At 40.3% G+C, this 26,390-nt stretch overlaps 1 protein-coding gene across 4 annotated transcripts in view; it reads left to right on the forward strand.

Annotated features, from left to right (window-relative positions):
* Positions 1–26,390, forward strand: part of TAFA1 (TAFA chemokine like family member 1) — a 202,819-nt gene that overhangs the window by 17,405 nt on the left and 159,024 nt on the right. For 2 of the 4 annotated variants that reach the window (XM_090148408.1, XM_090148409.1), the window contains one exon: positions 1,572–1,607. The exons of the other annotated variants lie outside the window; for them this stretch is intronic. In XM_090148408.1, coding sequence (XP_090004534.1) covers positions 1,572–1,607 — 36 coding nt within the window. The remainder of the gene's footprint in view (positions 1–1,571; positions 1,608–26,390) is intronic. 4 annotated transcript variants of the gene reach the window in all.

Consider the following 26,390-nt stretch of genomic DNA (forward strand, 5'->3'; position numbering starts at 1 on the left):
TCAGTGTGCCAGTGCATGATTTGACAAAGAATGATTGCATCTAAGCAGCTCTCACATCTGTAGTACAATTATTTCTGTAGTAATATTGTATTTTTGTGAGGCTTTAATGACCTGGGGAAAAAAGCTGTGTTTTAGAAACTGGCTTTCCATGGCTGAAACCTCAACCCTTTCTCTGCAAATTCAGCTGCCCAGGTGGTGTTTATCTTAAGTTTTTTTTGAGTTTCTCCAAAAATATGCAACTCCTTTAGTTTTAATTTAGCTTCTCTTGGTATTTCTATTATCTTTCTAGTTGGCAGGCAAGAAAATCCAATGTGCATCAAATGAAACCATTTGTCATGGATTAGTGCATGCAAATGCCTCGATGACAGCAATAGACAAAAGCCTGAGTGTGTCTGAATGCAACTTTGGAAGAGAAAATTAATGAGGCCCAAACACCACAGATAGCAGTCCCTAAATGAGTTGATTCAATGCCTAAGTGTAAGGCAACACGCAACGCTCTTCTGTTCATTTCCATAAGATTAAAAAAAAAACTGAGGAAACTTTAAGATGTTTGGTGTTCCCTATCTAATTGGAAAGGTGTCCATGGGGGCCTTCTGGTTTTCCCAAGGCTACACAATGGCAGAATGTTTACGGTCTGTTAATGCCCATCTGTACCTGCAATGGGAAAGAGGTATGGGTCTCATGGTGAAGCAGACACACAGAAGCCCTGTCAGTGATGCTCCACCATGTGCATCCCTGTTTGTCACAACAGGTTGAGTGCAGGTCAGCAGCTGAGTAGGGCACTGCAGTGACTCCAGAGGTGGCATTATTCTTCCTCTTCTTGACTGGAAACTTTCTGTATTTCCTTTATCCCTGAGAATAAAGTAATTGTTTAATGCTGGTGTTCCATTGATAACTGTCAACTCATTCAATTCTGTAAGTTATTAGATCTTTATATCCTGCTTGTATTTGTTACTCGAACTTCATTACGAGCCTACACTAGAATCTGTAGAGTGCTAAAAGATAAATGTGAGCTTTGCCAAGGCTTCTGCTTAAAGAATGGTATGAGGAAGTGTTGGGGAACACAATTGTTGAAAAGGGAATCTGAAGATGCCTGATTGGGTGCAGGCTGTGAACAGTGGGCATGTGGTGTTATCACCCCTAGGAGAGCACCAGGCAGAGAGGCAGTAACTCAGTGGAAGGTCCTGAGTGTAGCCAGACCAGCTGCTGTTCTCTAAGTTTTTAACCACATTCATTTTCCACCCACCCCCTCAATTCATTCTCTCTCTAAACGTCTCCATTTGAATCAGTTTCTTTTATGCATGCTCTTAAGGTGCTCACTTTCCTAGAAGGCTCTGTAAAATCTTCAGAGCTAATGCAGCTGGATGAGAGGTATGAGTAACAAAATAACACTTGAATCCATCCCAGTTAGAACAACATATGTATTTATCAAATAGTCTTAACCATTTTTATTTGGGGAAAAAAGATTTGACGTGAAAGATACTTTTTCATTTTCTGACATTGATACCAAATTTTGTTAACTGTATTTTCTAACGCAGGAAAATATGATCTATAACTTTTTTCACCCACAGGAAAGACTCTTTCTGTGAATCAGATTTTCCGATGGGGTAAGTTACATATTTTGTTCTTGTTCCTACAGCAGACTATATACAAAGGAAATTTACTATTGCAGCAGTTTATAGCTTTTGTTTGTATTTTTCCTTCTGTGTTTGGATTTGTGTATTAGTGCAGGAACCAGACCTTCATCCTTTACATCCCCAATTTTTTCTGTTGTTTTGATGTTGTATTAAGATCAAGACACCTCACTGAGGTCATGATATTGCCATAGAAATAAGCGTGCTGGTCAGGTTGGGTGAAGCAGGCTCTGGAAATCAACAAATGCTGGGGATAAAAATAGGCACAAATTAAAGGGAAAGGGATTTCTGTTTTCAACGTGAGTCATTTGATGGTTTCCCCTGGTAAAAGAGTTCCTTGACTTTTTAGATTGGATTTGAATTAGCTTTGAGCTGCAGTGTTTCATGATGATGTGCTTTGTACATGCAGTAGGGTATCAAGTGGTTTCTTTTTCAGTCATGCTCTTCTTCTGAGGCTCGGGTTGTGTAAGTCCCCCTTGAACTAAGTTCTTATGTAAATTGAATTATTCGCTTATGTTCTTGTTTTTTTTTCTAATCTTTTAGAGAAATAAGAGAGTCTATAGAGTCTAGAGATGGAAACAAACTACAAAGTAGCATCACAGTTATTCTGCAGTTCTTCTGATAAGGATTATGACTTTAGAGTGCTGCCCCCTGCCTCTGAGGGGCTGTGCACTTTAACAGGTGAGAAGGGGTAATCCCTTCGTCCTGGCAGAACATATGAATCAAAGTCTGTTTGTGATTTCATTTCAACTCTATATGCTTTCAAATTTAAATAGAACAAAAGTGTTTTCTCTGTTTAGGTACTAACTACATAGCACACTTTTATTAAAGTTTTGGAGGTCCTTCTGTAAGCTGTATCCTCCCTGCTTTTAAGGAAGGGCTTTAATGTCTGTGTTTCACATCAGAACCAAGTATATAAACAAAATTCTTATGTACTATATGGAAGAAAATCCATACGTTGACAGCACACGTAGATCTCCAGAGCATCAATGTTTGCTGTGGAGAGAGCACCCAAAGCAGCACCTGCTTTTGTTTGAGGTATTTCTTTCCCCTCTTGCCCAACCATGGGGCGGCTAAACCTCATGTGCAGGACTTCCGTAACATCTAGCATTGCATCACATGAGGATACTGAGAGATCTCCATCATGGATGTATTTTTGGTAGTGGAGGCACTGTTCTGTTCCTTAAGCAAGCTTCTGGTAATGTCTGGTGGCTGCAGGAGAGTCTGTCCTCCCAGCTGGTGCCCATCGCAGGCATACTGTCCCTGGGCATCCTCAGCATGGCTTGGTGAGCAAGTGCAAGCATTGCTATGAGCTCAGTGAGGATCATGGAGGCTTTTTGCTTTTTCTTTTCATGAAATCAAGTGTTTTAGTGTAAGCCAACTTCACAGCAGCTTAAACTTTCATGGTGGTTAAGCTATAATCTATCTGACTGCCCCAGCTGTGAGGTGTAAAGAGCCTTCACGTTCACTTACTCTAGCTCAATTGACAAACAAGTTGTAAAATGCAGTGAATTTTTTTCCTTGTGTTCCTGTTCTCAGCTGAAAAAGAGGCTCAGCACGTGCAGATGGGCAGTGTTCTATTTGCTTCCATGTGCAACTCTCCACTTTTTGCTTAACTGCTTCTTTCAGGAGATGAGTAGGCTGAGCTTGTCTTTGGACAAAAAGATTTGTTTTAAGTGTATTTATCTCTCTCCATGGCTGTGCTTTCTACCAGAGTGCAATGCTTCCAATCTCCTGCAGGCAGTGTAACACTGATTCTGCATAACTTAGAGTGTATTTTTATAACACGTCTGACTTGCAAATCTTGTTAACTGCATGCTGTTATCTCAAAATGCTTGCAGGCTGGCTACAGCAGCATAAAAACCTGTGGCAAGATAAATCTTATTTAAAAAAAAAAAAAAAAAAAGGAGGGAAAGAATCAGCCTACTTGCTGCAAGTAAACTTTACTCTCTTGGTTGCTTCCAAAGACATGGATTGCTCGGAGTTCAGGCTTGGAAGGTCCTCCCCAAGAGAATGATGCTGTAGAGGCTCCTACTTGGAAGATCACTAACAAAGGCTGGAGGTGTGGTGGGGACTACTGCTGAATGTCTTTTGACCAGTGTTACATTTCCTGGAAGGGTTTTGTACTGTCACAGAAGCATAGCAGGAATCCCACATCCCAGCTCATGTTGGGTTGGCCTGGGCTCTTCCACTGGATCTTTTTTCTCTCATACAGGATGGCAGCCAAGCTCCAGCTGATGGCTGCTACCTGGCTTGCAGAAGGTATTTAGAGGCTTCTGTTAGATCTTGAAAATCAAACTTGGACTTGATTTCATCTGTACTTCTGCATTAATGCAAAAGTAATTATTTTTAACATCTTGTGATTATGAGCTTCTGTGTGCATAAGGAATTGTAGCAGACTTTCATTTCTATTGTGACAATTGTTTATTTTCCTAGGCAGGAGGAATACATAGGGTAACACTGCATTTTGCAAACCAATATTTCCTTTGTGTGACTAAAGCAGTGTAAATAATTGAATTTTTTTATGTGACAGCCAAAGCAAGATATCAAATGCTGATTTGGCACAGTATTTACGTTCTGAAATTAGTTTAGAGCAATTTAATTGTTTTCCTTGCTAACTGGAAAAGAAAAAGAAAACAAAACCTGAAATAATTTGTCCAATTTCTAAACACGGAAAGAAAAGCAAAGAACAGCCAGATTAAATTATTATTTTTTTATGGAAAAAGAGAAGTCTAGAGCAGAAGGTTCTGCTTCTTTCCTTAAATTGTGTTTTGTATTGTATCTGATTCTAGATGCTCTTATTTTTATTGGTTTCCTTCTCTTCTTTCTCTCAAGAAGGAGTGCTGTTGTCTCACAACACAAACTCTGTGTGAGGTGGACATAGTTTCAGCTGTTCTGCTTCTGCACTGGGACATCAGGGTCTGAACTGTGGAAACTTAGGGGATGTTTAGATTGGATATCAGGAGGAAGTTCTTCACGGAAAGCGTGGTCAGGCATCAGAACAGGCTGTTCAGGATGGTGGTAGAACAGCCATCCTTGCAGGTATTTAGCAGACATGTGGACATGGTGCTTAGGGACGTGGTTAGTTAGACTTGCATGAGGCTGATTGTTGGACCTGATGACCTTGAAGATCTTTTCCAGCCTCAGTGATTCCATTCTACAATTTTGCTGTGGCTACTTTTGTAGGAGGCAAGAGCTGTGCCTTAGAGCCCTACTCCTGGCCTCTGCACTTCCACTTAGAACAGAAGCAGGAGCCAGTAGGGAGTGAAGGCACAGCTTGGGCAGGTTGATGTCTGTGATGCTATTGCAGTATTTAGCTGACTTCTGTCATCTCCAGACCTCTGCTAATTTAATGAGCTGGTTTCACTTGTCAGAGTGATGTAGTTATTTGTGCCTGAGATCAGTGCTCCTTCTTTACCAAACATATACCTGTAGCACTTATTTGGTGTCCTCAAAGAAATGCAAACTGGATTCTCACTTTAAGAGGTGGTGCTCCAGAGTTTTTATTTTTAGCTGAGGCTTTGTATTAGAAATGTCTTTCTCTAAGTGGTAGCATTGACTTTTTTCATTTTTATATAAACTCAACTTTGCTTTGCAAAGCACCACTGCTTTTCTTTTCAGGAGAAAATATGATTATCAGCACTGATGTTGTCTGTGCTATAATATTAATCACTGGATACAACAGTTGTTTAAACTGTACCTACTTAAGTTTATTTCACAAACATTTCTTGGGGGATGAGTGGAGGGTTGTGCGAGACGTAAGTGTCTACAGTGTATTTTAGATAAGAACCTCTGCAGTAGTTTAGTTAGGGACCATGTGCCACCTTCAGAGGAATTCCTGATTTTTGTCAAGAAAAAATAATCCCATTTTCATCAGGATCCAAATTTTGATACATCTAAATGAAAAGATCACTCAGTGTCTTTGTCAAGAATATCATGGTTAATGTTGTGGTTTGGACATATCTCTGGAAGCTGAGGGCTTCAGACTGAGGGCTGGAATCTATCTTTCACTGGGCTGTGGACTTTGTGTTTTTCATTTCCAAAGAAGAAAACCCACCTGTTCAGCACACGTAGAGCCAGCAGTTTGGCTGGGCAGCAGTACCAAGGGTAACATTTCTGTAGCTGTATGGCTTTGGAATGATACCTGGCTAGTTGTGCATAATGTGTGTTTGTGCTGCTACCCAGATCAATGGCAAGCCAATGTCAAATAGAGAATGTAGATTGGTTTCATAGGTAATTTATGTTTGTTAGAAAACAAAATGTCTGAGTGTTGGTTTGCTGCTTTTTATCATTATGTATGACTTGTATTTTCACACCGTTCTTGTATCATGACAAATTGAGATTAAGCAACAAACAGCCCTTGAAATCTGTCCATCTTTTTTTTTTTTTCTTCCAGTGATTTACAAAGGATGATAAATTATAGAGGATAGTGGATATTTAAACGAGCAAATACTTTGTTTGCAATTCAGTTTTGCAAAATATCTGTATGTGCAGTAGGTAATGGTGCCATCCTACTAAAACCCTGCTTAACACAGGACAGTAAGCCATGATGCAGAGGTGCAGATTCTTAATGTTGTCTTAGCATTTGTGACATGAAAGCGTGAGTCTTTATGCTGGACTGCATGTATTTCTTTTCTTGTTCCTTTTCTGTGGCATGTAAATGTCAGAAGAACAAAAATATGCATCTTGTAACGGGAAAAAGATGAGAAATTTCCATTTTGCTCTAGTGCTCTGAATACTTTGATATCTGTAACATAACTATTTCTCAGTAAACAACTGACCCAGTTTTGGATACCCTCTTCTCTCTGAAGTCTCTCTCCCTTCTCTAGCTGGAACTTGTGGAAAGATGCAGACTTTGTTCTGTTGCAAAGCCTCCTTATCCACGGCTATTCCAATCTCTTTTAATTTTAATTTCTTTACCTTTAAGCTCAGCTGGTTAGTTAGATATCAGTGCTCTCAAGGGCTGTGTTTTCTAAATGAAGCACTTAAAATTGTAAAGGATAAATGCATGAGGCGTGGAGCAATATGAGTTGTCTTGCTTTTCTTCTCACTTCTCAATAAATACTTTTCTTATTAAATCTTGAGTTATGGTTCCTGTAAGAACTTGTAAAATAGATATCAGTGCAACTGGAAAAAATGCCTAACGTGTGCTATGGCTGTTTCTATCAATATTTAGATATTTGGGTAAGTGCACGTTATGTTGTAAATGAAGCTTTGGTATATTGGTGGAAGGTAGTTGAGGTGTTTTAGTGTATGTACATATCCATACCTTAGCTATAAGCCAACTCACTTTCTGCTTTGTGCTCACTGCTATCACCTAGATTTCTTTTGTGGGTTTTTGGTGAGCTATACACTTAATATATATGGTAAGATCCAGAAGCCTCGAAACTATACAATCAATCCCCCCGGTGATATGCTGCTCAATGACACTCAGGAGGGTGCAGTTGCCCAGATGGTAGTCATGTGTGCAACAGCATCAAGAGGATGCTCAGTGCTCCTGGTGCTGTGCATCTGCCCTGCACTGTGCTTTTGGGTGCGGTGCAAAGATGTGCTATTCAGCAGCGAGTGAGGATTTGAGGTAGTAGCAGGTTTTCTTTACAGTAAGCTTGCCAAACATTTTGGTTTCATCACACTTCCTCTGGCAGTGATGGATGTATTAATTAGCATTTTTCTCATGTCGTTGTCTATAGCCTGAAAATGTCAAACTGCGAGCACATTTGTAGATTAAACTATTAGTGCTTTTCCAGGAATTATATATAGATGTGTATTGCCAATAAATGAATAATAATATTAAATCATTGTAGTTGGAGAACTATACATCTGCTCTTCATTCATTTTTCCCCTGCCACCAAGGCACACGCAGACAGTGCAGCGTCTCACCCAGCTGTCAGCATCTGAAGATGTGTTCTCATTTTGAAGTCTTTTTTTATAGGTATATAATGTGGGGGAGTGGAGGATATAAAGGTTCCATCAGTATGTGCTTCTGTAGCTTAATTTACATTTATTATTTTTCTTGGGGAAGGAAACTTCCACACCTGTGAGGAGAAAATGAGTTAGACTATAAAACATTATTTTTAATGGCAGCAGTGAAGATGTTCAGTGATTTGGGATGTTAGAGCAAGTCTGCTGGGAAGGGGCTTAGAAGGCCAGGAAGGGATATTGTGATCAAGGTGCGTAGTAAATTAATTTACCTCACACTCCTGCAATTTATGATGTAGATATCACCTCTACACACGAACAGATATGAGTATGGATGCGATATTGCTCTAGTGCTTATATCTTATTCCAGAACTTAAATAATTCAACACTCCTGCTTTAACCTTATTGAAATATTAAAACCTTGAGATCCTTTAGATTTGCTTTTGTTACAACTGTAACATTACATTTTCATGTCATCGTGACATTGGTTCATAATTGCAGCCCAGACAGATCTTTGGACATTTGGAGAGAAAGCAAAACTGGCTTTGACTGGTAAGCACGGAGAAATTTCAGCATGAGCACGGATACATATTGTAGAAATGCAGGAATTACGGATTCATGGATATCAGGAGGCTTTCCTCAAAACTAATTTGCTTGCTTATCCTTGCAACTCACATTCTGACTTTGTCACTTCCCATCTATGTAACAGTTCACAGTGGGTTTTTTTTTTCCAGAGCTGCAGCAGTTACACTTCACAATTAGATTTGACTGAGAAACAATTAAAAATAGCTGCTTTAAAGTATAATGAAAAGTCTGTCAGAGTTTTGATGGAGAGTGGAACAAATTAAAGATCCATCAATTGTTGTAGAAGGGGCTCTGTGTTGGAGGAGGTGGTGCAGGAAAGCAGAGCATGGAAAAGGCAGAGTTAGGTCCTAACATGGGCTGTGGGGCTGAGTGCTGATCTGCTGCATGTGATCTGGGGCAGTGCCCTGACAGGGCTGCTCTGGTCAGTCTGTATCTTAGGCTGAGAGCTGCCCTGACCCTCAGCAACTCCTTCCTATTAAAATCACTGCTGAACAGCTTCAGCGCTGTTAGGTTTTAAATATTGTTACCTCAAAAATAATCCTAATAAAAAAATTCCAATTAACATTAGTCACTGTGCTTAACTCAATTAAGCTGAGCTGATCCCCTCTGCTCGTGGGGCTGGTAAGCCCAGCATCACAGAGGAGAAGGCTCACTCTTCCTGGTGTCTCACATCCTTCTTGCAATCACTGCACAGCCATCAGCTTCTGGAGCTGGAGTCCCTTCGTTGCCTGCATTCTTCTAATTAAATACTTATCTCCAGGTCTTTTAAAAATTTCATAATTGGTGTATGTAGCTGGTTGTTTCCCCTAACGTCTGAAACCATTTTATGTACAACTTATCTGAATGTACAATCAGCTAAATTGATGCTAATTACCATTTGTGAGACTCCCATGAATTGTTCATTTTCTGAAGGGAGAGAAGTTCTCTTGACTGCTTTTTATGGGTAGAGGTCATGAATATCATTGTGCTAATCTTTTTTTGATTACAAGAACCTGATGACTTGGATTTCTTCTTCCTAAAGTATGGGCACAGGGCCTTTACCTGCAGTGTGACAATACAGTGCACACCAGGATGGCAGGGTCAATGTGCTAGAGTGATGCCAGATGAACAGTGCTTGTGGGAAGCAATTCTAGGCTCTCCTGATGTGTGAGAAGGAGACTGATTCCAGGAGCCAAGATAGGCTGCAGGGGGTGGTGGGGGAGAACAGTTGATGCTGTGAGGGTGGCAGTGCTTCTGAAAGCTGCTAAATGATGCAAACTTTAAAGCTCAGACTCCAAAACTGGCAAGGAAAAGGTGATGGAAGAAGTTGCTACTCCTGTAGAGAAGACAGAACTCCTTCCAAAACAGGCACTTGGCACTCTGTTGAGTTTTCATCGTAGTGTTACTCCATCAGCAAACATAGGTGCCAAGTAAGACGGCACTTTTTACAAGCCTTGCCCAGAAATCTGAGGGGCAGTGGAGAACTGTTTTCTGGGATTATAATATAAATGTGCGTAGAACTTCTTACAAAGTGAGTTTTACTCGTTGCTCTTATGAAAGATTTCATATGAGCTAAGTGATCCGTCACAGAAAGGAGTGAATGGTTAATAGAGGCACTTGATCTTAACCACTGCAAAATTAACCTCTTCCACTGAGGCAGAAAATCTGTATCAGGACAACCATTGTTCAGTGCCACGAGGGCGGCTGATACATAACTGTGTCTGCAGGCAGCAAAGAGGTGTCTGTCTAGTCAAGAACAGAAGGAAGAGGCAGCAGTTTTCCTCAATAAAGGAGGCCAAAACTACCGAACCACCTCACAGTGCAATATTCTAACCACAAATCAACCACAATCTGGGATTTAGCAGACTAGAGGCTTCAAATGACTAATGAAAACATCTGCAGATGTGCTGCTTTCTGTTTACAGTCCTTGTTTTAACAATGTAATTGTATTCACCACTTCATTTTGTCCGTAATGCAAATTTCAATCATGCCTGCACAAAAATCTGCTCCCACCTCTGCTATCTTTTGTCCATATCTTTTGGCTTTTGATGCTGACCACTGTATCCAGAGCGCTGTATTTTACTGAAGCTGAACTCGCTGTGCCAAATCTCACTTTTCAGTATCATCCCCTGAACAGCTCCATCCTCCCTATAGCAGTAGTGTCACTTTCAGCTCCTCAGCTGTGTCACCTAGACCACCTCTCTGTCATGCTGCATGGGCTGCCTGAGGTGTGATCATTCCAGCTTACGTGCTCAGTCAGAAGTTTACACTCTTGTCTCATGCTCTGATTGTTTCTACCTTTACACACCTGCTCTTCATGTTTTTATTCTGTCCTGATGTCTGTCTGTAAAGATGAAACAAGGACTCTCCTTAGTCTGTATCTTCTTGCTGTTCTTGAATTCTCTATTATGTCAACCATAAACTCCTTGTTTTCATTTTAATAGCCTTTTTGGTCTGTCCTCAGCAGATTTATTCCCTGCTTATTGTGTTGTGCGTGTTTTCATGTGTGTCTCATTGCTCAGGCTTTCATGCGGTTCATTCACATAGTGCTTTGTGCTCCCTTTTAAAGTACTAAGCCAGTTCAGTGTTGTTGTTGGGATACGGGATTAGATGTAACAATCAGTTTGGTATGCTAGAATAGTTTCTCTGATAGCGTACAGAAGGCTTTCTTTAGAAACTAACTGCAAATATCCGTAGTTTGGATAAGAGATTTTTCTTGAACTCGAGAGACTGTGTCTGATATATAAGGACCCCTCCTGGGACACTGGTTTAGATTTTTTATTAGGCACCTACTGTGAAAAAGTTTAAAAGATCAGGTGCATAAGGCTTTTATTTCAATGGGCCTTAGTCCTATGAATATCCTTTCATAAAAAGATAATTCTGGGCATATCCACACACTGCAAAAGACGACAGAGATGTCCTTGTTGGACCCTGTACAGGTTCCAGAGCCAAGATTGTTGCAGCAGAAGATATTAGCTAGATCTGATTGCTGTGTGTGTTTGGTGTCCTGCTGCCCTACCTGGGCTTCTATCTGTGTTGCTCCAGCATCACATCTGGGTTCTTTGCAATTCTACGTTTTGTGTTCTGTTGTTTAGTGTAGGCTGGTTTTAAGATGTGCTTGTTTTGAATACTTTTAATAATTAAAAGTTAATCAAAGATCATCTTAAAATCACGTGTGTGTTATGTGTTTCTCAGACTTTGATTAATAATTATTTAAAAAAAAAAGCTATTAAAATGTGTAGGTAATATTAAATTAACCAATATTAAGTTTTAACTTATACATACGAGTATGCAAAATGTGGAACAGCCCTGTTGTGTTAATGTGAGCCAAACTATGCTGCTCTGCAAGAAGGAAGGTGTTATTAAAATGAGGAATATGTGTATGGCTGGGCTATCAGCTTACAAACTGCAGCAGTAAACCTGAGGCTTGTGAGCTCTCAAAAATATTCTCTACAGAGAAGTGCATATATGTATTTGTTTATAATAATAGTCAGACTTAGGACGAGATGTCTGCTAGAGCTGCAGCCAGCGAGCACTTAATTAGCATCTAAGCCCTATGTTAGGGCCTTAAGGGTGACCTTCAGTAGAGGGGAGCAATCAGACACTTAATTTCCTAATTAGTGAGCGGGGCTAATGGATGCATGGCGACATCAATTCCACAAAAACTATTCTTGTTCCTCTTGAGTTCCTCAGACTCCTTTGCTTGTATTGATTGTATCTCTGCCCTGAAAAATGTATAGGCAGTGTGAAAGAAAGCTATTTTGGCTTGAGATGCTGTGAGATCAACACTGCTATAGTATAAAAAACTGATTTAAGTGATGTTCCAAAAAGAGGGCAAGACACTGTAGCTCATCTCTGCTGAAATATGTTGCTAATAACTATGTTCTGTTTAAAAATAATACTAATTAAAATGTGGAGCAGGGAATTCCCTCTGAGTTGGGAGGCTTAAATTACTGCAATCAATAGTACACATAATACTATCAGTAATACTTATTAAAGACAACTCTCTGAAAAGGAGAAACTCACATTTTTAATATCTGTGGTGACTAATCTATGTACATGTGCAGCATGCTCACAAAGCATCCCTTATTTGCCAAGGGTTGCTGGTGCTATGGCTCAGTGAGATGTGCTGGATTCAGTGGCCACAGGGAAATTATTTCCTTTGCAGCAGTGGGATACAGGGACCTGCTTTTCCTCCTTTCTAGCTTTCTGTTCCCTTTAGTAGCATAGCTCAAGTTTGTGTAGTGACCCAGAGCTAAGCAATTACCATGCATAAAAGTCCATGCATAGTCTTGCTAGAGTAAAATACTGGTGAGTGTGCCATGTAGGCATGTAATAAAGTGACATGATTATGAAATCAATTTGGTATGTGGCATCTTTTAGAACCCTTCACTCGTTTTTTTTACTGTGAAGAATGGTAAGTAAATCTCTGCTTGATCTTTCCATGTCATTAGCTACTTATGCTTTCCTGTGTCCATCCCCTTTGTTTGTACTTGCTGGAAATTAAGTGTTTAAATCTTTGTTCATTACCCTTGATTATTCCTGGTCCTCTTACTGCTCTCTCTCTCTATCCCATGTTATTCCCACTTTGCCTTTTTCAGAGTGAGGATCCTAAATTTTGTACTTCTAAAATTTATTTCTTCTCTAAAATATCTGTTTCCAAGATATTATTTTTCTAGCTCCCAATTCATATAACATTATGTCTGAACTCTAATTTTCCAAATTGATGCTATGTGCTTTAGAAGTATCATGGAGAAGACAGATCTGGCCATTGCAGTTTGAAATGGGATTGCATCAATTTCGTTAACTCTTGTTTAATTTAATGATTTTTTTCCTTCTTAAAAACAAAACAACAACAAAAACTGAAAAAAAAGTCAATTGAAATGCTGTTCAACAAATTAAAATAACAATTAACGTTGACCTTCAAAGTGAGGAAGGGAGAGTCGATGCCAGTATTCCCTCAGAGCCCCAGTGCTGTTTTTCTTCCTTTGATAATACCACCCAAGTGGAAGCAGCTTGGGCAGATTTGTGTGGGGAGGTGTAAAAGTTGTGGGAGTGTGGAAATAGAAAAATAAATTTATCTTCATCCTACTGCAATGTGTCATTGCAGCTGTTTATTTCAATAGCCGTTCCACATAAAATACTGACACAGAGCCAGCTTCTCCACTGCTCAGACTGGCAGGTAACAGGCCAATAAGCAACAGCAGCCCAAAAGCTGTCTGTATGGTCACATGTGGCTTAGCTGGATGCAAGTCCTGCTTAATTAGTTGACAAAAAGCCACTTCCTGTAAGGAGCACAAAATATGAAGGCACCTGCAAAGGAGCTTGAGGTGAGAGGATGTTCTTGACTCTCAAATGCAGGAGCATCCTCCCCCCACCCCCCCCTTTTTTTTTTCTTTTTCCATCTCCTCATCTCATTCCTGATGGAGCTGTGGGAGAAATGTTGAAAAGGATTCTCCTCTTCCTTGGCCATCTTCTCCATCTCAACTGCTTCTAGGAGCTACTTAGAAAAACAAAAGGTGAACTTCTCAGGTCTTTGCTTCTGCTACTGACTGTATGGAGGGTGACCTCCAACACTACCCTGACAAGCTAGCATCTCTGCCCTTGTAGGGTTGTCTGTTTTGGCTCTGATATAAATTAAAGCCATTAGTTCATTCCCAGGCCTCCTATGGCACCTGTGAGTTGTCACGCTGGAAAGCGACCTCGCCATCTGCTCCCAGCTTCCCTATCCCTGACCAAAGACTTCTAGCAGAGGTGTGTCTTTGGGCAGAAGGGTAAGAAAAGACTTTGGACAACTTCAAACCTTTTCATTATTTAAACGTGGATTCTTTAGTATTTATTAAAACATAGTAACTGTCAAATTTAAATAGAAAAATAGCTGTTGCAAATGCAAATTATTTCTAAAGTTCAACTGCTGCTAAATGAGATTCTGTTGCTCCTATACTTAGAAATGCTTAACATAAATTATGACCTAATTAACATTTGCATGGTAATCTAGACTTCCTACAGCTTATTCTGCTAATTAACACATGACAAATGATCAGAAATTAATATTTCATTGAAACATAACTTGTCCAAGAGAGCCCATTAATGTTGCAGAGAACATTTCATTTTCTTACAGTTTTATACCTGCAAAGTGTTTTCTTATAGTTAAGACTATTACATAATATTTGTCATTAAAATTATTTGTTATTAACAAAATAGGTGTGATAAGGATAACTGAAGGTGTTTCATCAAATTCTTCTCAGGTCTATTAAAAAGAAGTGCATGTCCTGATCACCTGGGTTAATTAGGATCTGGGGTAGCTAGGATTCTTCTGTAGTACCCTGCTGGACTTCAAACAGTCAGCTTCAAACAGATTGAAACAAGTGCAAAACCCATGTGCTGTTTTTCAGTTTTTGTTTATTTGTAATGTGGTAGCACCAAGGCATAGTATCCATTCTGTGCAAGGCAGCGTTATGAACAGATCTGCAGGTTAGCTCCAAGCAAGCCAATATCAGTACAGAGCACAGAGCAGTGCCACACAGAGATACCAGCTTGGCTCCTCGGCTGTTCCTGTATTTGCTGCTCACGTTATTTTTCCCTTTTTAATGCTTCAAAGCATCCTTGTGCTCATTGCTGCTGCAGCGGGGCCGTGTTTCCATCACCGCAGTGGGACCTGTGTCTTTCTCCTCACCTTTCTGGGGAGATAGTTGGCTCTCTGCAGGACACAGGGCTGGGAACTCCTGCTTTGAGGAGTTTCTCATCTGAAATGGGTGACGAAGTAGAAATTATGGCTAAAACGGGGAGAGGTCACTCTCCAGAAAGTTTATTTCCTTTTCCAGTGGATATAAAGAAAAGAGCCCAAAGATTTCAGAAATTAGTATAGGCTAAGGATAATTAACACTTACATAATAATTAGCTGCTAACTCATATGCCCAAGAAACTGAAGTTTTACATCAGGGCTGTAATTGGGATTACACAATCAATGCAGCACAAAAACCCAATGAGTTAGTTCCTTGAGTTCAAAGTGATTAAGTACTGGCCATTCCTACCATGTTTTGTCAAGCATTTCTACTTCTAAGCGCTGCTTACTCCGAATGTGAATAAGGACGTGTCTCCTTGGGCTAAAATACTAAGCTTGATTACCCTTTAAAAAAAAAAAAAAAAAAGTTAAATGGAAGCAGGTTGTTTCCTTCCTCGTGTATTCCTCTGCAAATAATACCAGTTAAAATGATAGATATGCTTTTGCAGGAATGTATGTCTCATCTTCAGTGTCTGATCATCAGACACATCCCTACAGACACCACTTGCTCCATTTCTTTTAGATAATACATCATTTGTTCACTAGGCAATAAATCCTTAGTGATTAATCAATCAAAATGCTTATTGGCTTCAGAAAGGAATCTCAGCTGCTTGCAAAAATGCAGGACCTGCTCTCTCAGGGAAGAGCAGAAACACATGTGCACATTAGACTAACATTTGCTTAGTTTAAAGTCAAATTAATTTAGCCTTGCCTGAAGCTCAGACAGAACTTAATCATATACAGAGGGCCTGTAATAAATCCTGCGTGACACCTGGTGTTTTCCAGTGAGCTCTGAAATGAGGGGGCACAGCAGACACGTGGGTCATGGACAAAGGCCTGGTGTTTATCAAGGACCAGTTGAACTCCAGTGTTTTGTATTTGCTTTTCTGCTCTTGCAGTGCATGCCCTTGTTGGAAGGAGTTCCTCGCTCGGTTCTGTTGCACATGGCTGCTTGTCACTGTGCTCAGACACAAGCACAGTGCAGAAACGTATCTGAAAACTGTTTCATAGGTATTTCTCAGCCAGCTGGTCTCCAGTGTATAACGTCACTGTCTAAGGCTTGAGCTTTATGGATATCATTTTATAGCAGCCCCAAATTAAGAGTGAATTTCTCAGAAGACCACAAAGAATTGGGGCTGTTTGTTTCTCCCTACAAACCACAAAATGCAGTGCGAGATAATGGGAGTTTCTGGGCAAGAGGAGGATGACTGGATGTCTGTCTGAATGGTGGCATTGTGTAGCACGGTTTGATTAACCAATCAGTGCTGCAATGCTGATGATCCCTACGCAGATTTTCTCCCTCTGCTTCCTTAGGTCAAACCTTAGTGAGTACTAGCTATAACCTATTGTGTAATTAACCATTATGGCTTTAGTATTGTAATGTTCTGGGTGTTAGCAGAGCCGTATCTTTGAAATCTTTTTTTTGTAAGGGTAACTGTTAGAAGAATTTCCTTCTTCCACAGATGGAAGTGCAGTCAGAGATTGGTAATATTGATCTGCCAGCAGTAATATATATTTTACAACAGAGCCTGCAAGATATCATCCCTTTGAAGTTCTTATTCTTGTTTAACTATTTTTCCTTTGTTCTCTTCTGTGTTCTGGCATTGATGCCCACAATGTAAGGGAGCTGAAAGAAAAGCCTGTCAGGAGTGTAGCAGTCAGTGCCTGTTTACGATTTTCTGTTCTGCATTAGGAACTCAAACACATTTGACCCTGAAGAAGACTTCCTTTAAGGCTTTTGATTCACCATGACAGGTTACTTGTGTCTGCATTATGCAGGTGGCATCATGGCATTTGCCCTCTACTATAGAGCTGGAGGAGAAAGTAATGGCGTAAAATTTCACGTCAATCACTTCAACTGCAGGTGGCCTTTCATTGCTTCAAAACCCTGAAGTGCATAATTTTCAGCGTTTCATGGAAAGCACTAAAAGGTTTCTAGTACATGACTTGTGCTTAATAGAAAATATAGTGACAGGTTGTATGTTGTCTTAAACTAATTAATAAACTGATTCTTTCAAGTTTGGGGACTCTCTGGGTCAATGCTGAAGCTACAGATATGATGCTCTTTCTTCAGAGAAACCTTGAGGAATTTGATTAAAATCAAGGTTTTCTTGGGATCTTGAATCTGTAACAGCCACTGAGTCTTTGTGATTTTCAATTTGGATTATGTTTTAGTGTTCTTCCAGGAAGGAGCAGCACCTGCCTCAGGTGCAGGATACATCCCTCTGATCTCTGGACTGCCTTGTAACCAAGGCAGAGTAGACACTGTTGAATGTCTTATAGGCCGATAATGTTCTCTATTTGGAAGTTGTGTTTTGGATAAATCCGTGTTTATCCAGGCTTATGTTGCACTGAGTAATTGAAACAATCTGATTCGTGCAAGTAATTGACACTAAAAGTCGGTGCCTCCCGTCTTTAAAATAATGGGAATATAAAAGAAATTATCTCGGATGTCTTCAATCTATGACAAAAGGTAAAGTTTGAGATGCAGGAGATATGGCGCATCGCTCATGGATCTGGGGATGGCAGATATGTCAGTCAGGCTCCTGCTTGCTTTACAGAAACAGCAAGTTCTTATCTCCAGTGGTCCTACATCCTCCAAATGTAGAGCTCACATGCTTCTATCCATCTCCAAAGTTTTTCCTTTGAAATTCTGAAGGACAACAGCATCTTGGGCTGCAGACTGAAGTGAATCTTTAGCCATCAGCTCTTGATTCACAATAATCACATAAACAGAAAAGATGCTCCAAGTTGGCTGCCTAACTTTGGTACTGTGGAGTTTGGGGACCTGTTCTTTTTGACATAGTTATTTCTTTTACCTGATAAATGCTTAGGAATTAACAGGAATGTTTAATTATTATTTTGGCTCCTTTAGGTGTGCAGGTAAGCACACACCTGCTTTGGGAAAGGCTTTTCTTCTTTCCAATTGTTTGAAGCAAAAAATACCTCCAGATAAACAGCAAGTCATTACCAGTTGTCTTTAAGAAGCACTGGTCAGTGTAGTAAGGAATGAGCTGCCCTTCCAATTCGGCTGTTTAAATGCAATTAAATGCTGTAACAAACTGCTAAATTGTCACAGTCATCTGCTAAAGGAGACACCTCTGGTTATTGAGGGCACTGCTCGTCTCCTCCTCCTCCCAGATAAAGGATCTTCCGACTGTCAGGTGTCAGTGATGCTGCTGATACTGGGCTGGGCAGAGAGTAGCACACTTTTTGTTATGTGTTTTTCTGTATTTTTCTACTTGAATTTGCTGCTCTGGGGTGTATTTTGTGTTTTCAGCTTCCTAAAGGAGGGCTTCAGCTTGTAACAGGTGAAGTGCTTCTACTCTGGGTCTGGCTGCGTGAACTTGCAGTCAGAAAGGTTTTGTTTTCTCTGCTCAAACTCACGCTTTGTTCTGAATGTCTCTGGTCACAGATCATTGCAGTCAGAGATAGTTAGACTGAGAGAGTGGGAAAAGTGTCTGTTTTGGTGATTTCAAAGTGAATTCATTATGGGATAGGATTTTCTCGCTGAGAATAGAGGTCATGCTACCTGAATTTGGTCTGTCTCTAGTACTGGACTATCTATTACTCTAAGTCAATTGATATTTTTGCTTCTTGTTTTGCTTCTGAAATGGAAAGAGCACACCTGAGTATGTTTCCAGCATTAATTCCTGTCACTAATTAGAGATGCTGAAGAAAGCCGTGATGGCTGTGATATTCTAGTTTGGGCTACTGCCTCTATTATTGATGTTAATTTTTCATCATGTACCAATTTAGTTGGGGGGGAAGTGTCCCTTTTCTGGATGGATGTTATCGAGCTCTTTTCTGTCTCCTCTCCAAAGCATCTGGGGCTCATGGAACATCTGCCTGCATTCTAGGCTGTTGCCAAATGAAAGTGGCTGTGCGCTGAATCACACGTTGAACGCTTTCTGACTTGTCTAGCTATATTGATGCTGGAAGGCAATGTTTTGGCCGCTGGGGCTGGTATCTACATTTAAAGCTGAAATGTCTGCTTCTCTGCTTGGAGATGAGGTTGTCCATCCACAGGAACTATGTGAGCATCAGAGAGCCCCTTGGGCCGTAATGAGCAGGGAGCATTGCTTTGCAGCGGGTCCCCTGGATACATAACCCAAACATCCTGCTGCAGTGCCCTGAAACGCAAATCTCATCCAACAGATTGTTGCAGAGCAGCCATGTGTATTAACTCTATTTATCAGATAATTAATTTTGGTCACAGAGAGCAGGGATGACCATAGTTTACAAAGTAGTTCAGGGCACATGGGAAAAGAATGATGCTGCAGTGTTGTGGGTTGCAAATGGGCAAGGCAAGTATGCTATAGTGTCTCAGTGGATGTACTAAATACATTAGGGAACCTGAAGGTCATCCTTATGGAAGCAAGAGAGTCCAGCTCACTTCCTTCTGAGTGCCTTTCTGCTATATTTTTTTGTTTTGATTTAATTTAGTGTTGCACAGCTCACTAAGAGATGTTATTGGCTCTCTGGCGGCAGTCATCTTTTAATAATCTTAACCAATGGGATCTTTATAGGCCAGCAAATGATTTTATAATAGTTTTAAGCCACAAATGCTGATTAGACCATGGGGTGTAGAACCCTATAAATATATAATCAGTCCCAGTGCTATTTCCTGTCTGAGTTTTGCTGCTGACTTCACTGCTGTCTCCCTGCTCCTTACTAGCTGAAGAGGAGCAAACACCAGCTGTGCCTTCCCCAGAGCCTTGAGAGTGCTGCTTTCTACCCTTCAGCAGCAGTGTGGGTGCAAGGCATGTGGGGCACAAGTACCATGATCCTGTTGCTCCCTATTCCCTCAGTATATCTTCAGGCTCAAGGTTATCCTTTTTGACAAAATGTGTACAGCATGCATAGCTTTGTCTAATTTTTTGTCACGGGAGTGCCTTCTGTTTATCAACAGCTTGATGATTACTGATATTACATTTCCTGCAGAACGTGTAGTGTCTCTTTAAATTTATTCTCCTTCCTTACAGTTTTTCTTCATTTTCTACAACGTTTGGCTAGAGGGAAGAGAAGGAGAATGAGCATTCACTTTTATTTTCCAGTTCAGGATCCCTTTCATTCCTGCCAGCAAAATACAAGTCACATTGCAAGCACTAGATAAATAGCTCCAGTTTTACCTCAGCACCAAGTGCAACTCTTTGCTCAGTTTTTTGCTGTTACAATGTTTGCTGTTATTCCAGTCCAATGAGGTCCTGCCATCTCTTCTCAGTAGATGCTTTCAAGAGGGTGAATTGTTATAGTAAGAGAGGGAAGGGACTGGTAACATTTCCTTCAGCACTGCTTAAGGTGCATTTGGAATGTGTTGTGTTGTTAACTTCCTTGCTTTGGTAGCTGAGATTGGTTGTACTGAGCATTGTGAGCAGTAGGGATGAGATGAGGTTTATGCTGACCATTGCTTAGCATGAGGAGCTTGATGTTGCTCTGAGGAATACATTCATCCAGGGAATGGCAGCCAAGGGGGATGCCCTGGGCAGGAGGAGTTGTGGCTCTGGCTGGAACAGTGTCCCTGCTGACTGTGACCTCCTGCCCTCTATGGATGGTGCATGACCACTCTCTGGCACTCCTTCCCAACAGGACATCAGGTTTTGGGCAAGGCTAGGAAATGGAACTTTCATTTGTTTTCATGCGAAGTTTCTTTTGTTCTCCCAGATTTTTGTATTCTATTTATTAATTTTGCAATGTCTTTTTACAAGTGAATAGTAGTTCAGTATTTCTGCTTCTCTTTCATGTTGTATCTCCTTTCATGTTCTTTTGAAAGTTGGTATTGGTTTGCATTGATCAAATCGCAGTTCCCTTTATTTAGAGCAAAATGTCTGCTTTGAGATGCAATGAAGGGTAAGTCTGACACTTGTACAAACATCATACATTAAGGCATGTCAATAGAAATGTAGTGCAGGATGTTGCTATCATCGTGTTGCAAAATGTGAAATACATCAAATGCATTTCAATACACAACATCTAAATATGTCTCTAAGTTTTCATTTTAAGAAGTATCTTATTGGAGTACTTTATATTCCACAATATCTTTGTTGAAGTTTTTATTGAAGTCAACAGAATCTGCAGAACAATATCAATTTTGACAAAGACTGGCACTTGGATACAAGAGCCGACAAACAATTTATGATGGGGGGGTGGAGAAAGGCCCTTTATGACACCATATTCCTTGCCAGAATCTCCAGTAGATTGGTGCTAAACACCCTTTTTATGCTTGGGAGCTCTTTCTCAATCAGCCTCTATTGTGGGAGGGAGGAAAAGGAAGAGTTATTCTTTCAATAAGCCCTTTTCTGATGGTCTGAAATCTCAGACACAATCAAGTCTTTATGTACCACAGAACTGACTGGTAGATGTCAACCTAAATAGGTTAGATGAATTATTAATGTACCTATTTCCTAGATTGACAATAATCAGTTGAAGAAGACAACTCTATTTTGATAAGTAGAGTGCTCCCTGACACAGCACCAAATCGAGGGTCTGTGCTGGGGTCCTTTAGTTTGGAGGGGAGAAGGCTGAGAGGCACGTGGCTGTGGGTTATCAGATGGCAAAAGACAAGAGACGCTGTTCACCAAACCCTTCAAATTAGGGGTGCCCAGTGAACCAGCATGATTTTTAAAAACATTTAATCTTGAACTTCTTCAGTGTTGGGCTGGAGATGCTGGGGAAGCACAAGGAAGTGGGATGGCATGAAGCAGTCACGACTTGTGCTCCCATCAAACAGCACCTTACTTTTCTGTTTCTGTGGGAGAGGAAACATCCGCCCCCAGGGCACTTCTTTTGGTAGTATGCCAATTTCTAAAAAGTCTTTTTTTAATTATTATTATTTTCCTGCCTTTTCCTCGTACATCCTGGCAGGCAGAGAGTATATGACTTTGAGCTGAGAAAGGATGCTTTGGCTGTTTCCCCACATTGGTGAATGTGCCTCTGTAATGATAGTTTGTATGAGAAAACCTTATCCCACTTTTCTAACTCTTCTCATTTTCTCACCTGCTAACAACAACACAGACTCAGCTCTGGTCATCACCTGGAGGCAGATTGCTGCTTTTGAAGAACTGAATGAAATCTTGGTGATACGGACAAATACTTTTGAGATTAGTTTGCAACTTGCTTAATTTGTTTCCCGAGTAGATTCGGCTCAGATTGTCCAATATGAAATATTAATCTTCTGCTTAGTCCTCTTCTTATCCGATGTCCAAGCTTGTGCAAGGTAGGCAGCTTTCTAGGGTGTAATACTATCAGGCCACTGCATGCATAATGCATTAAACCTATTTGTAAACAAACACAGGATGATGTTTACCAACATTTGCTACGTATACAAGCCAATCTTTACAGCTCAATTTATATTGATTATTTTAGTCTGATTTCCGCCTTTCCTATGAGATGTTTTTGAACTGATGCCCTTAATTTTGTCCTTTGGAGCTATAAGAATGACAGAAATGATGCTATTTTGTTGCTCCTCACATAGTCGATGGTGGCAGTGGCAGCTTTCACTTCAAGTCCCCAGAAATCTTAGTGTGTGACTGATATTCCTATGTTATTTTCATCTCTCAGGTCAATTCTGAAAAAAAGGAAAAACTAATCCAAAAGCTGTGCAATTCTATCACCTCCAGAAGAGAGTACAGTGGAGGTATTAACAGTTGGTACAGCAAACACCTCTGCTGCCCTTTAGAGCCTCTTTTAAATGACACAGAAACAACAGCTTTGCTTTCCAATCAGGCACAGGAGGTTAAAATTTAATGATTGAACACTATCCCACTTGTAAGGTTGTCATGAATTTTGTCTGCAGCCTGCAGAATGAAAAGGAGTCTCCTTGACAAGATACCACCCAAATCCCATGGCTGAGCTCTCTTTCTAGAGGTGGAATTCTCTGTTGTTTGCGTGTTTTCCAATTTGGCATTTGTGACTTTAAGAACTATATGAAATATTTATGTGTTTTGCAAATGGCACTGCTTAGTTACTATTGGATACCTGTTGTGGTACAAGGCTTGAATTAGAATTATGCTAAGTGTGAATTGCAGGATGCAAAAGGACCTCCCAGAACAACTCCATTTTGTTGAAAGAAGCTGATCCTTCAGTGTGAGGCTAAAAGAGATTCCAAATTCTTCCCATTTGCAAAGGGATTCTGCTTTTGTCTGAATTTGTTGAATCAGGAGAGAGATAAATGCTTCCCTTTACGTGTTTTGTGAGAACAATAAAGATTTTTTTTAGCCACCGTATTCTATATGCTTAGATCTACAACATAGGGAAGAACAAGTCGAATTGACCAGCCTGCTGCTTCAAGCCATGTCTCTCACCTTGTGGTTATCAGTTAACAGATCAAGAGCTACGGTCAGAAAGATGCAACGTCTTAATTTTTTTTTTTAAGGCATAATTAGTATTTCTCCCCAGGAGCTGAAAACACTGAGCATCTAGCACACTATGGTCAGTGCTTTACAGGACTGGTTCTGAAGGTGATGCTATTAGGGCTAATTTTGGAGGTAAGGATCTGTGGAGAGGGTGATAAAAATCATTCCTTGAAGTGATAGGTTCAGCACTGAAGCTGTCATGCAGTATCTGCTTAGTCCTGCTTAGCTTCTTGGCGTTCTGTGGTCCTTGGGAACAGGGCTACAGCTACACACAGCTACACAGGTACCTGAAGATGCAGGAGGATGCTACCAAAAATCCCCCTGAAGGTGTCTGTCCCTGTTAGTGAATGTTTTACTTTCGTGGATCTGGTCCTTGACTTGTGACTTCTTCCTGAGCTTTTTCAAAGCCTAAAATCTGTTTTTAGTGTTTTGAGTTTGAATTCAGATCTGTTTCTTCTTCAGAACTATTCAGGCTGGGCCATCATGGGGTATTTATCCCTTTGGAACCCTAAAAGATTGACAGGCTTCTTTTTTGGTAGATGTGTACAGCTGTTGGTGCCATTTGCTTATTATGGGGTGAAGAGACTTTTAATACAGGTAAATAGTTGATGACATCAGTTCTTAATCTGAAATTTAAAATCTTGTGAAAGTTTTTACATGCTCTCAAATTGTGTTCATTTCACGCCTTTGTTCTTCCTTCCACAAGCTAGAATGTTAGCAGCCATCCCCTCTGAGCCTGTTAGGTACAGAACCACAGTTGTTCCACTTTAAAGTCATTAGAATGGAAACACAAAGATTGTCAGAGCATGTGTCTAAAGACCTGTTTTCACTTATATTACTTAGGGATTCTAATCTTTGTTTCAACTGTAGCAACATGTTGATAATATGATACCTGAGTATGGATCTAAACCAAAATTAATGCGTGTAAATTTAATAACTCTTCCTCTTTAATCTGATGCATAAACATTTCTGTGGGAACTATTTGCATACAAAAATGATAGTCCTGCATACGTTGCAAAACCAATTAAGGTCTGATATTGTAACGTACATCTCTGGTAACCTCCCTGCTGTCTGCTCACAACAATCTCAGCCTCTCCTACCACGTTTTGAGAAAGGTAGAACTCTGGATACTGTGTGGAACACAAGTGGAATTGGATCTGATGCATTGTGCGGTATTTGTTGGTTCTGGATTTGATCTTGGGTCTGTTGTAGGGCTGAGATGGAATACAGTGATCATGTAAAATTAGCAGAGGGAATGGGCTCCCTCCTTCCTGAAATGAGAAGTCATCATGGAGTTCTGTGTTACCCACCTGGAAATAAACAACTCCTGTATGGAAAGTTTAGTGCAAAGTCATTTTCAGAAGTTTTCCAGGTGGGTGTAAATGTACCCCTGGTACTAAATTACTAGCTGAGAGAAAAGGGAAAATTACTACAATTAACTTTAAATGCTCTAATTTTATTTTTATTTTTTTAAATGTTCAAGTATATTGCACGTAGTATCATGGATTAAGGAACTCTCAGGAATTCACAAACATTTCTTTAGGTTAACCTTCATAAGTTCCCTGGGAGTTTGCTGTCTGCATTGGAGACGTTCTTGATAAGTGCCAATTAAATATTTATTCCAGACCATATTTTTGCATATATATATAGGGGCCACCATTAACATTTCAGAATTTGTTTACAGATGCTGCATTTTCACCACAGTTATTTGCTAATTCAGGCATATACACAAACAAACGGTGTCTCAAATAACTCTAACTGTGGGAGAAATACTAAATTTTTAATTGTGAGCACTGTGTATTCATGTGGTTCGTATTGTTATTTTAAATAATTGGGCTCAGAAGCCCCAGCTGAGAACAGCAGTCTATTGCACAAACTTGCATGAGAATGTGGCCAAATACCTTTGCAAAGGAAAAGAGCTGCCATGCAGAAGACCTTCTATTGTTGACTTAATGAAGGAAGCTGCTAATTGAAGGTAAACCAAGAGCATTCATTTGGACATCATGTCAGTGTAGCACATGAGGTTTGATCGCAGGGCCTCACGTTAAAATAGAAATAATGCAAGATGGAGGAGGTTCATATAAAACTCAGTGATGTATCCTTACAGAGTTTCTCCTCACTTTGGATTCGGATTTAAATGCAGTGTACAGTCCAGTGCTCATAGTGGAAATGATGTTTCTTTAAGCTGTAGTGATTCCTGTGCTTAAAGGGTACAGCTTAATAAAACACTGCTTCTCTTTGAAATATGAGTTGTCAAAATTAACACCCCAATTCTACAACAAACTTCAGATGAATTCATGATAGTTGGCACTGGTGTGTTGAATACAAAGCACGTTCCCATTGTAGGACTTGCTTCTCTTCATTTCAAAGTGGCTTATTCTGCACATTGAACATTTTCAGTTGTAAGCAAAATAAATGATGAATGAACTTGACAAGTAGCAAAAATTAAAGTGTACTTTTAAGTGTGCATTCATCATACTACTACTATGTAAACTTCGTTCAGAATGAATGCTCTCAGTTTGCTTATTTACTGAGCACTGATCAGATTCAAGATTTTTGGCTATCTTTTTTTTACATTTCTGGTCGATAGAGAGATCACATCCAACCTGGTAAGCTGCAGATACAGAGCCCCCATCCTTTTCTGCCTACCCGGAGATGGCACCACAGAAATACCTTCTACTTAAGTGTATGCATGTTAGCAGTGTGGCTTCTTAAATAATCTGTGCCTTTAAAAGCAGCAGCTTGTTAAATCTTTTCACTTGTAGAGCTTCAGAATATTTTGTTTAAAAGCCTCAAGCGCTGGACATCTGCAGTCACAGCTCCTGTAAGTTTTGTTTCACTGAGAGTAGTTCTTGGAGAGACTGCTGGATAAATGACGTGTCTTTGCTCAGAAGCTCTGCTCCGGGGTCACAAAGCTGAGAGTCAGGCACAGCTTTTCAGTGCATCCATCAGGAATGAGGCACTAATGATTCCAATTCAACTGGGCACACTGGGAGCAGGGGTATATTAGGAAGGGCAGACAATTTAGCACTAGGGATGCCATTCAGCACAAAACTTCCATCTGTGGGGTTTGAATATGGGAGATTTCTCAGCTTATTCATGCCTGGGAAATGCTGACTGGCAGTATGGAAGCCC

This window comes from Phasianus colchicus, chromosome 11, assembly GCF_987193195.1.
Source record: "Phasianus colchicus chromosome 11, bPhaCol1.hap1.1, whole genome shotgun sequence".
NCBI lineage: Eukaryota > Metazoa > Chordata > Aves > Galliformes > Phasianidae > Phasianus > Phasianus colchicus.